This window comes from Bos javanicus, chromosome 29 (assembly GCF_032452875.1).
Source record: "Bos javanicus breed banteng chromosome 29, ARS-OSU_banteng_1.0, whole genome shotgun sequence".
In the NCBI taxonomy this organism is placed as follows: Eukaryota; Metazoa; Chordata; class Mammalia; order Artiodactyla; family Bovidae; genus Bos; species Bos javanicus.
Window position 1 is genome coordinate 12,032,645 of NC_083896.1, and position 12,884 is coordinate 12,045,528.

General features: G+C 41.1%; 1 protein-coding gene across 15 annotated transcripts in view; it reads left to right on the forward strand.

The window, feature by feature from the left end:
- DLG2 (discs large MAGUK scaffold protein 2) overlaps window positions 1-12,884 on the forward strand; it is a 2,330,119-nt gene that overhangs the window by 1,901,125 nt on the left and 416,110 nt on the right. For all 15 annotated transcript variants that reach the window (XM_061406089.1, XM_061406091.1, XM_061406093.1 and 12 more), the window contains one exon: window positions 9,283-9,439. In XM_061406089.1, the coding sequence (XP_061262073.1) occupies window positions 9,283-9,439 (157 nt within the window). The remainder of the gene's footprint in view (window positions 1-9,282; window positions 9,440-12,884) is intronic.

The following is a 12,884-nucleotide window of genomic DNA, read 5'->3' on the forward strand; positions in this document are numbered from 1 at the left end:
CTCACAGCGTGTTTATTTCATAGGTAGTGGTTTGTCTCTCTTAATCCCCATTTGGCCCCGCTCCACCGTTTCCCTCTCCCTCCTGGTAACCACTTGTGTGCTCTCTTTATCTGTGAGTCTGTTTCTCTTTTGTTATATATTCATTATATTTGTTTGTTTTGTTTTTACATGAAAACTCTTTAAAATCTTCCACATAATATAATGGGTTATTAGTATAAGAATTTTAAATTAGAAAAAGTAAATCATTTGGAGTATGCTTAGGACATTTCATTTGCATAGAATTTTACAGATTTATTTCTTTGGCGTTTCTCCCTATTATTAAAATAAACATCCTAATTTACTGTGATACAAAATTCTCTTTCTTAAAAACACATTTAAATCTCAAGAGTTGAGAAATTTCCAAATAACTTAGTTTAAAAGACTTGTCCAAGGAAAACAAATAAAAACTACCATCACTCACAAATGATATATTTTATGCACAGAGGTCACTAACAATATGCCCCTGTGTAAGTTACATAGATATTAATGGGGTCTAATGTTTCATTATAATCTTAAAAGCTGTGTTCTTTCTGCAGAGACTCGTTTTGCATATTAAACATCACAATGGAGTATTACTCAGCCATTAAAAAGAATACATTTGAATCAGTTCTAATGAGGTGGATGAAACTGGAGCCTATTATACAGAGTGAAGTAAGCCAGAAAGAAAAACACCAATACTGTATACTAATGCATATATATGCAATTTAGAAAGATGGTAATAATAACCCTGTATACGAGACAGCAAAAGAGACACTGATGTATAGAACAGTCTTTTGGACTCTGTGGGAGAGGGTGGGATGATGTGGGAGAATGGCATTGAAACACGTATAATATCATATATGAAACGAGTCGCCAGTCCAGGTTCGATGCACGATACTGGATGCTTGGGGCTGGTGCACTGGGATGACCCAGAGGGATGGTACGGGGAGGGAGGAGGGAGGAGGGTTCAGGATGGGGAACACGTGTATACCTGTGATGGACTCAACATGTGCCATGTTGATATATGGCAAAACCAATACGATATTGTAACGTTAAAAAATTAAATTAAATTAAATTAAAATAAAACCTCAAAATACATAAATAAACATGTAAGGATAATCCTTAGTTCCAAATGAATTTTGTTCTCTCCCATTTTTCTATTAAAATATTAGGCTCCCTCCACAGTCAAAATTTTCTCAGTTTTGATAGAACCATGAGTACAAGAAATGCTTTAGTTTCCTCTTAACTTTGCAAGAAGGGCAAATGTGATGCAACTTATAGCTTTTTGGTCTGAGGAACATGAGGCAGAGATGAGACTAGAAGATGAATGGCAAGCTAGAGAATGACTACCCATCTAAGTGGGCCATGTGCTAGACAACTGTTGCTATACAATGAGACTGCGAGTCAGTATTCATAGAATGTCTGGGTTGGTTTTTTCCCATGTAAATCCATGAATCCACATTTGATGCAAGTTTTTCTAATTTTAAACATGAGCAACGAATTCAAAAATTTGTTAACACTGTGGTTCATATTAAGCCTCCAACTTGTCAATTGACAGTCTCTGGAATATATTGTACTTTAGACTCTGGGATTTTGAATGAGAAAATCTGCACCTTAGTTCTGTCTTTTCTACTTACTAAACTCAGTAAAAAGTTGGGCAAGCAGTCTTGTTCAACTACACTAGAGAGTTGTCAAAAAAATTTCTTCATCAGGTTGCCTACTTTTCTCAATATTTTGTTATAAAATTTTTCAAACATAAAGAAATTTAAAGAATGCTATAATGAACACCCATATACTTGCCATCTAGATTCTGGCTTCAACATTTTACTGTACTTCCTCTTCAATCTATCCAGTCACCAATACATCTTCCTTTTAGAATTAGTTTCAAAGTTGTTGAGGACATCAGTGTACCTCCGTCATTGGATTTGTTTTGAGGAATAAATGGAATGATGCACAGAAAGCATCAAGTACAACATTTAGCACCTAGGTAAACAGAGTCATAGTAGCCTCCTTCCTGCCATCTGTTTATTATCTATAGCTTGAATGTCATTGGTCCCACTGAGAGTATGTGATTTATACTGGGGGGAGGGGGAATAAAAGATATTTTTTATAATAACTTTTTTGTCAAAAATCCTATTAACCCCTACCTTCAAAAACGTATCTAGAACCTGGATTTCTGGTATCAGCCAATGGAAAGTATCCCCGTTCCTAATTCTCCATTTTATGTAGAAAAGCAAAAACAACTTTAGACATAATCAAACAAACAAACATAAAAACACTCTAAAAAGCTGGACAAAGGACTCCTCTGGTGGTCCAGTGGTTAAGAATCCGCCTGCCAATGCAGGGGACATGGGTTCGATCCCTGGTCCAGGAAGATCCTACCTGCTGTGGAGCAACTAAGCCCATGAGCCACAGCTGCTGAGCCCACACACTGCAACTGCTGAATGCTCACGCCCTAGGGCCCTAGAGTCCACGTGCTGCAGAGCTTCCCATGCTCTGCAACAAGGGAAACCACTACCATGAGAAGCCTGCGTATACAATGAAGAAAGAGTAGCCCCTGCTCGCTGCAGCCTAGAGAAAACCTGCTTGCAGCAACAGAGACCCAGCACAGCCATAAATAAAGAAATATATTTTTTTAAGTTGGAAAGATGTCAGGCTGGCTCAAAGAGGAATGACACTCATGTGAGTTATCTGGATTTTCTTTCTGTATCCCGTATATCCTGGATGGGCCACAGAAGGTTATACCCTGAAACCGCCACTACGTATAGATTAAAAAGCCTCAAGAAAAGCCTGCTCCCTGTAACCAAAGGACTGCGGAAAGAGTAGACTAATAGAACAGGGAAGTTTTGGGCAGTGGGGTCCTACTCTAGCCAGATAACAAAGAAAAAGTCGTCCACTCACCATTGTGGTACCAGTAGACCATGTGGATAGCTGGACTCCTGACCCCACCAGAGACAACTGGGATACGCAATTATGAGATGGCCCCTCATTTCTTCCACTGGGTTGGTGTCAGGGGGCCAAAGAAGAGCTGAACTTCCATTCCCATCCTGCAACTAAAAGGCAGAATCAGATGGTATGAGGTGTTGTTAGTTGATACTCCACTTTCAGTGGGAAGCTGAACTTGCATCTTTACCCAGCAGCAGAAAGAGCTGGAATGATAGTAGCTTTCTGTTCCCTTAATCCTGGTATTGGCAGGGCCCTGCTGGGAGCTGAACTTCTACCCCTGGGCAGTGGCAACAGATAGGAGGAGGGAGAAGGAAGCAGCTCTTGTTGGCAAACCACTTTACCTACCTACCAGGGGAGTGTCCATGGGGCTCGACGCGGGTGGGGAGGGCTGAACTTCTAGCCCCTCTCAGAGGCAGAACAAGTTGGTTCAAGGTAGTACGGGTCAACATGCCACTTTCTCTCCATCTTTGGTGTCAGTGGGTCCAGAAGGACCTGAGCCTCTACCCCACCAAGTGGCAGGCAGGTAGAATGACTAGAATGCAAACTGGTACCCCACTCTCCTCTCTGGTGTCGCCAGAGCCATGTGGAGAGCTGAATACCCATCCCACTTGGATCTGCTAAACAAATCTACAACCTGGAAAAGACTAAAATGAGATATAATCCAGTGCCTCACAACATAACACCCAAAATGTACAGTATACAATAAAAGATCACTTATACCAAAAACCAGGATAACCTCAACTTGAATGAAGAAAGACAAAAGATAGCAACATTGAGGTACTAATAACACAGATGTTGGAATTTTCTGTCAAGGATTTTAAAGCAGCCATCATGCTTCAATGAGCAATTACAAATACACTTGAAATCAATTTTTTTTAAGAAATAGAAAGTCTCAGCAAAGGAATAAAAGATATAAAGAAAAACCAAATAGAATGTTGAAGCTTTTTTTAAAATTATTTTCAGTTCAGTTCAGTCGCTCAGTCGTGTCCGACTCTTTCTGACCCCATGAATCGCAGCATGCCAGGCCTCCCTGTCCATCACCAACTCCCGGAGTTCACTCAGACTCACGTCCATCGAGTCAGTGATGCCATCCAGCCATCTCATCCTCTGTTGTCCCCTTCTCCTCCTGCCCCCAATCCCTCCCAGCATCAGAGTCTTTTCCAATGAGTCGACTCTTCGCATGAGGTGGCCAAAGTACTGGAGTTTCAGCTTTAGCATCATTCCTTCCAAAGAAATCCCAGGGCTGATCTCCTTCAGAATGGACTGGTTGGATCTCCTTGCAGTCCAAGGGACTCTCAAGAGTCTTCTCCAACACCACAGTTCAAAAACGTCAATTCTTCGGCGCTCAGCCTTCTTCACAGTCCAACTCTCACATCCATACATGACCACAGGAAAAACCATAGCCTTGACTAGATGGACCTTTGTTGGCAAAGTAATGTCTCTGCTTTTCAATATGCTATCTAGGTTGGTCATAACCTTCCTTCCAAGGAGTAAGCATCTTTTAATTTCATGGCTGCAACCACCATTTGCAGTGATTTTGGAGCCCCCAAAAATAAAGTCTGACACTGTTTCCACTGTTTCCCCATCTATTTCCCATGAAGTGATGGGACCGGATGCCATGATCTTCGTTTTCTGAACTTTGAGCTTTAGGCCAACTTTTTCACTCTCCTCTTTCACTTTCATCAAGAGGCTTTTGAGTTCCTCTTCACTTTCTGCCATAAGGGTGGTGTCATCTGCATATCTGAGGTTATTGATATTTCTCCCAGCAATCTTGATTCCAGCTTGTGCTTCCTCCAGCCCACCGTTTCTCATGATGTACTCTGCATAGAAGTTAAATAAGCAGGATGACAATATACAGCCTTGACGTACTCCTTTTCCTATTTGGAACCAGTCTGTTGTTCAATCTGAACAGGAAAAGAAAACAGACTAGAAATGTATCCACTGTCCACCACCTCCTCTAATACCACTCTCGCCCACGGCACTATTATATTTTGCCTAAATATAACAAAATCCACCGAACCTGTCTTCTTTAGTCTTTGCCTCTCATATGTACTTTATACCAAAATAATCGTTTAAAATGTAAATCAGATCAGGTAATTTTTCCCAGTGGGTCCCTGTTTCTCTCAGAGTAAAAATCAAAGTTTTAAAATGGTCTATGGGACCCTTCAGGATTTATCCCCTGTTGCCTATCTGCCTGTGGGAGTCAAAATTCTGAAATAGCCCCATGATCTCCACCTTCTGGTGTTGCTCCCACAGTTAAGTTACCTTACATGGAAAAGGGACTTTGCAAATGTAATTAAGGTTACTAAGCAGTTGATCTTAAGGTGAAGAATCATCTGGGTGCTTCAAACCTAATCACACAGACCTTGGAAAAGCAGAGAGTTAAATCCAGCCAGCTGCTGAAGAACAAACCAGAGAGCTTCCAAAAAAGGAAAGGATTCAGTGTACCATTTCTGACTTGAAGTTTAGAGAGGACCACATGAGAAGGAAAAGGGGTGGCCTCTAGAAGCTGATAGAGACTCCCAACTGGTAGCCAGCAAGGAAACAGGACCTCAGTCTTTGTTATGGCTAATTTTGTATGTCAACTTGACTGGGTCACAGGGTGCCCAGATAATTAAACCTTACTCCAAGTGTGTCTGTGAGGATGTTTCTGGATGAGACTATCATTTGTATCAGTATACTGAGTAAAGCTGATTGTCCTCTCTCATATGAGTAGCCCCATCCAACCCACTGAAGGCCTGAATAAAACCAAAGACAAAGTAAGAGAGAATTTACTCTTTCTTTCTGCCTTTGATCTGGGGCATTGCTTTTCTCCTAACTTTGGACTCAAACTTGAGCTGGAAGTCATACCATCAGCTCTCCTGGGTCTCCAGCTTGCTGACTATAGATCCTGGAACTTCTCATCATTCATGGCTCCATCAGTCAATTCCTTATAACAAAATACTGAGTTGGCCAAAAAAAGGTTCATTTGGATTTTTTCCATAAAGTCTTACAGAAATAACTGAACGAACTCTTTTGGCCAACCCAATATATGTAAAACAGTCCTACAAGTACAAGATACTGAATTCTGCCAACAAGCTAACTTGAATATGGATCTGGCTTTTTCCCCAGAGCATCCCAATAAAGTTTGTCCTGGCTGACACTTTGATAACAACCTTATGAAATCCTAGGCAGACAACCTAGACGAGGCCACCCCAACTTCTCACCTACAAGACTGTGAGATAATAGTGGGTGTTTGTGGTAATTTGTCACCACCAAGTTTGTGGTAATTTGTTACTCATCAACAGAAAACTGGTACACTGACGTCATCTTTTACCCATTCTCCTTCCCTTGTTCACTCGTTCAGCCACATGGCCTCCTAGCTTTTCCTTGACAACACCAGGCACCTTCCCATATCAGGGCCTCTGTCCCTGCTAGCTGGAATGTCTCCTTTAGATAGCATAATGAGATTCCTCACCTCTTCAGTTTTTCCTCAACTGTCACCTTTTCAGTAAATCCTGAGCAAGCTCATCCCTGCAAGCACCTGTCCTTGCACTCCTCCACTTTTTCTTTTTCCCAAAATATGTACTGCTTTCTAACATACCCTATAACAAACTGACTTATTGCATGTTATCGCGTATAAGTAGTCTACACCCACCAGAATGAACTAACTCTATGTCAAGTTACTTCTTAATACATAGCATTGTTACGTATCACTTATAGTCCAAGCTCTAGTGTGCATTGTACACCTTTCTTCAATAAGGGTAAATATAGCTATAATGCATCTCTTTATGCAAGGAAATGTGACAGCAAATAAAAAAGTCTGTGTAGTCATTATTATGATGACCTAAATATCATATAATATTCCTTATGTGTAGAATCTAAAAAAAATGCTACAGATGAACTTATTTGCAAAGCAAAAAGAGAGTCATAGATTGAGAGAACAAACTCAGGTTACCAAGGAGGGGGAAAGAGGGTTGGGATGAATTGGGAGACTGGGATAGACATAAAATCACTGCTATGTATAAAACAGATAACTAATTAAAAAACTCATGTATAGTGCAGGAAACTCTACTCAATGCTCTGTGGTGACCTCAGTGGGAAGGATATGGATATACAGAGAGTGGATATGCATACACAAAGAGGAATTAAAGATCCTCTTGATGAGGGTGAAAGAGGAAAGTGAACAAGCTGACTTAAAATTCAACATTCAAAAAAACGAAGATCATGGAATCCAGTCCTTTCACTTCATGGCCAATAGATGGAGAAAAGTGGAAAAATAGTGACAGTCTTTATTTTCTTGGACTCCAGAATCACCACAAACAGTGACTGAAGCCACAAAATTAAAAGACACTTGCTCTTTGGAAGAAAAGCTATGACAAACCTAGACAGCATATTAAAAAGCAGAGATGTCACTTTGCCGACAAAAGTCTGTATAGTCAAAGCTATGGTTTTTCCAGTAGTCATGTATGGATGTGAGAGTTGGACTGTAAAGAAGGCTGAGAGCAAAAGAATTGATGCTTTTGAACAGTGGTGTTGGAGAAGACTCTTGAGAGTCCCTTGCACAGCAAGGAGATCAAATCAGTCAATTCTAAAGGAACTCAACCCTGAATATTCATTGGAAGGACTGATGCTAAAGCTGAAACTCCAATACTTTAGCCACCTGATGCAAAGAGCTGCTTCACTGGAAAAGATCCTGATGCTGGGAAAGATTGAGGGCAGGAGGAGAAGGGGGTGGCAGAAGATGAGATGACTGGATGGCATCACTGATTCAATGGACATGAGTTGGAGTATATTCCAGAAGATACTGAAGGACCGGGAAGCCTGGCATGCTGCAGTCCATGGGGTCACAAAGAGTTGGTCATGGCTTAGCCACTGAACTACAACAATACATTTATGTATAACTGATTCACTTTATTGCACAGCAGAAACTAACACAACATTGTAAAGCAGCGATACTCCAATAAAAAATTAATTTAAAAAATATATATTGGACTTTTTTGTCATTCTTACATCATTAAGAGTAGGAAAATAGAAGAGAAACATTTCATAATTGGAACTGAGATATTTGAAAGAGAAGGGTAGGTGATATTAAAAAAAGATCTTGGTCAAACCTGAGGCTTGCAGGATAACATTTTTTGAAACTACTGATAAGAGATAATTCGACTAGATGCTTTCTTAGAACCCTTGCAATTCTGTGTTCCATAATTTTTCAACCTCTAAACAATCTCAGTGAACTGTTGGCTTAAGATTTGATCTCTCATCCTTTTACTGATGACCCTCAAATCTGCCTTTGCAATCCTCTCTGAGAATCTAAACTCCTATCCTTTGTCTCTAACTGCTTCACACATCTCCACAAGGATGTCCGACTAGTACCTGGAATTAAGCATGTCAACATCATACTCATGCTTGTATCCTGGATTCCACCCACACTCTATCCCCTTTTTGCAAGTACTTATATACAACGCGGGAGACCTGGGTTCCATCCCTGGGTCCAGAAGATCCGCTGGAAAAGGAAATGGCAATCCACTGCAGTACTATTGTCTGGAAAATCCCATGGACAGAGGACCCTGGTAGGCTACAGTCCATGGGGTCACAAAGAGTCGGATACGACTGAGCGACTTCACTTTCACTTTCATATGTTCTTCCTTCCTCCTCCAATACCCGAAACAACCTCTGTTCCTGCCTTCAAATTACCCCTTTCATGTTGCCGATTCTTTTCATCATCACTGCCCTCACTCTTGGGCAGCCTGTCACTTCCTTAAACCTGGATTCCTTGGTCAATATCCTCAGTAGTTTTCCTGTCTCCCATCATATCTGTGCTTCCAACTCCATCAATCCTACACGTGGCCATTTGTAATCTTCCTAACATTGATTTAAATAGTATTCATGCCTCAAAAATCTTCCAGTGAGTCCCCACTGCCTCCAGAGTAAATTTTAATTAAACAAAAAACAAGCCCACAGGCTGTCATGTAATATAGTTCATCGTCTGGCCTATTCAGTCTAGTCTCTTGCCCCCCAAATTCTCTTCCTCTTTTTGGATACATCCATCCTATTGAATACTGCTGCAGTAGTGCTCAGTACAAGAACAGATGTTATAAACAAAGGAAAATTGGAAGTAAAGCTAGTTTAAGGAAATGTTTTGGAATTAGGGATAAATTTGCATGTATATTGCCATTTGTTACAGTGAGGAATTCAGACATCTGCCCTGATATTAGCATATTTTTGATATGCAAATTTATCATAATTGGAGAAGCCATTTTCATAGGTGCTAGGTAAGAGCGATGTAAATCTTGACTGGGCCACCCTATGGACGTGATTCTCCGCTTGTTTCTGCAGGGAGCCCCGCAAGGTGATCCTGCATAAAGGCTCCACTGGCCTGGGCTTCAACATCGTGGGCGGAGAAGACGGAGAAGGTATTTTTGTCTCCTTCATTCTGGCTGGTGGACCAGCAGACCTGAGCGGGGAGCTCCAGAGAGGAGACCAGATCCTATCTGTGAGTATTGCTCCTTAATCTTTATTCCCTCCATGTCTGACACCATCTGAGAGAAAGTCCCTTCCAGTTAGAACTCCAAAAGCACCTTCATTCCAAAGGAAATACGGAAGAAAGCATTATGGCTTCAGGTGCACGTTGCAATTTAAATGGCATTCAGGTTTGAGGCGCATTACTTCCTTCAGAATCAGGTAGAGGTGCTAGTGTTTTCATTTGGATTTTCTGAGACATATTTGTATCCAGTAGAACATTGAGAAGCATGCATTTTTTTTCAATATATTACTTATTTTTCAAAGTGCTAAATTTCTTTCAAAATCCATCATTATACTCTAAAAACTGCATCTTCATGATGCATGGAGTTTGTTGCATGGAACTGTTTAAGAATAATGTGGGGGCTTCCCCCATGGCTCAGTGGGAAAGAATCTGCCTGCCAGTGCAGGAGACACAGGTTCGATCCCTGTTCTGGGAAGATCCCAGATGTCACAAAGCAACTAAGCCCGTGTGCCACACCTATTCAGCCTGTGCTCTCGAGCCCAGAAGCCACAACTACTGAAGTCCACATGCCCTAGATGCCCCACAGCAAGAGAAGCCACCACAGTGAGAAGCCCACACACCACAGCCAGGGAGTGGCCCCCACTCGCCACAGCTAGAGAAATGCCTGAGCAGCAACAAAGACTCAGCGTAGCCAAAAATACAAATAATTTTTTAAAAATGAATAATGTGTAAAATAGTGCTACATACAATTTGCTGATGTTGCTAAGTGGTAGCACATCACCATTTACCTAAATACAAAAATTACTAGCAACGAGTTAGCAAGGATTTATGCACCAGCCATATTAGAAAAGTAATTACTTTATAAAAGTAACTTATATTCTCACAGTCACCGTGAAAGGTAAATCACCATGTCCAGATGAAAAGAATATGGTTCAGAGAGGTTAAATGACTTGTCAAAGTTCACCTAACTAGAGAGTCAGAATAAATATTCAGTCTTAATATCCATCACCTACCTCCTCTTACTCGCCTTCCTTCCTTTCATCTTGCTTTCCCCACTCCTCTCTTCTCCAAGCCATTTCTTCTCTTTGAATATCTATTGATGCTTCTTTCTATTACATCAAGCTACCTCCTTGGGATAAATTCTATGATAAGTAGTTAAATCCACTATGAGTGTTCATGTCCACTCTGCAGTTTTGGCAATCATGCAAATAATAACAGAGAATTACATAAAGAGCCCAGTTTTATGGCTATGGTTATGCTGCTGCTGCTAAGTCGCTTCAGTCATGTCCGACTCTGTGTGACCCCATAGACGGCAGCCCACCAGGCTCCCCTGTCCCTGGGATTCACCAGGCAAGAACACTGGAGTGGGCTGCCATTTCCTTCTCCAATGTATGAAAGTGAAAAGTGAAGTCACTCAGTCATGTCCGACTCTTAGCGACCCCACAGACTGCAGCCCACCAGGCTCCTCCATCCATGGGATTTTCCAGACAAGAGTACTGGAGTGGGGTGCCATTGCTTTCTCCGGCTATGGTTATGATTCATAACTAAATAAAGCATTTAGTTTGTGGTTTTCATTGTGCCCTTTGGAAAATTCATCTTTGCTGTATAGCTATGATATATAACTAGAATTTTCCAAGTGACCTAATATTTGTTAACCATCACTCCAACTCCCACCCCCTGCACACATGATTTACCTATAGGATGCAGTCAGTTGACCTGAGCAGTGTCCAGTGGTCTGCATGCTTGACCCTCCCTTTTGTATGTCTGTGGTTCTCCCACACATAGAGGTTCCTGCTCACTCAGCAACTATCAGATGTCTAGAAGGACTGAGTATGGAAGAATTAGGGTAAGGTCCCGTGCCAGGCCCTTGTTCTATCGCCTATCACCACCCCTTCAACTACTTCCCCCGACCTACTTCTTCTATACTTAAATGACATATAAGATAGAACTTAACATTTCTCCAAAGAAGACATACAGATAGCTGATAAACACATGAAAAGATATTCAGCATCACTCATTACCAGAGAAATGTAAAATCAAAACTACAATGAGATGTCACCTCACACTGGTCAGAAGGGCCATGATCAAAAACTCTACAAATAATAAATGCTGGAGAGGATGTGGAGAAAAGGGAACCCTCTTGTACCATTGGTGGGAATGTAAATTGGTGCAGCCATTGTGAACAGTGTAGAGATTCCTTAAAAACTAGGAATAAATCTATCATATGACCCAGCAACCCACTACTGTGCATATACCCTGAGAAACCAGTTTTAAAAGACATGTACTCCAATGTTCATTGCAGCACTATTTACAGTAGCCAGGACCTGGAAGCAACCCAGATGTCCATTGAGAGGTAAATGGATAAAGAAGCTGTGGAACCTATATACAATGGAATATTGGTGGTGCTTTAGTCACTAAGTCATGTCCAACTCTTATTCCGACTCTTACAAATTGATGGACTGCAGCCCACCAGAGTCCTCTGTCCATGGGATTTCCCAGGCAGATATACTGGAGTGGGTGGCCATTTCCTTCTCCAAGGGATCTTACTGACCCAGGAATCGAATCTGGGTCTCTTGCATTGCAGGCAGATTCTTTACTGACAGCTACGAGGGAAGCAGGAAGCCCAGTGGGATATTACTCAGCCATTAAAAAGAATGAATTTGAGTCAGTTCTAGGGAGGTGGATGAACCTAAAGCTTGTTATACAGAGTGAAGTCAAAAAGAGAAAGACAAATATATACTTTTTTTAATGCATTTTTATGAAATACAGAAAACTGGTACTGATGAACCTATTTGCAAGGCAGGAACAGAGACACAGAGAGAGAACAGACTTATGGACACAGCAGGGGAAGCAGAAGGTGGGACAAATTGAGAAAGTAGCACTGAAACATATGTAATACCATTTGTAAAATAGATAGCCAGTGGGAATTTGCTGTATGACGCAGGGAACTCAACCAGGCGTTCTGTGACAACTCAGAGGGGTGGGATGGGGTGTGGGGAGGTTCAAGAGAGACGGGACATATGTATGCCCATGGTTGATTCATGTTGATGTACAGCAGAAAGCAACACGACATTGTGTAGTAATTATCCTCCAATTAAAAATTTAAAAAAGAAAATTTTAGACAAGATATAACTTTAAAATTCTAATAAGCTCTTAAACCTCATTGCCCGTGTTTATTTACATGTTTATCTTTCTCTACTAAGTTACCAAAAGCTCTCTGAAAGCAAACTCTGTATCTTGTATGATTTTGTATCCTCAACATTTAGCACAGTGCCTGGTACCTAGCCATCTCTCAAAAATTATTTATTGATGAAAAAGTATTAAATAAAAATAGTGATGCCTTGAAAAGTCACTAGAGCCTGGGAGACTGACTCTGAAATTCTTTCTAGGACATACTTACATATCTTCCTCATCCTGGCTGAAAATCTGTAGACTGGGGGACCACTCTGTCATT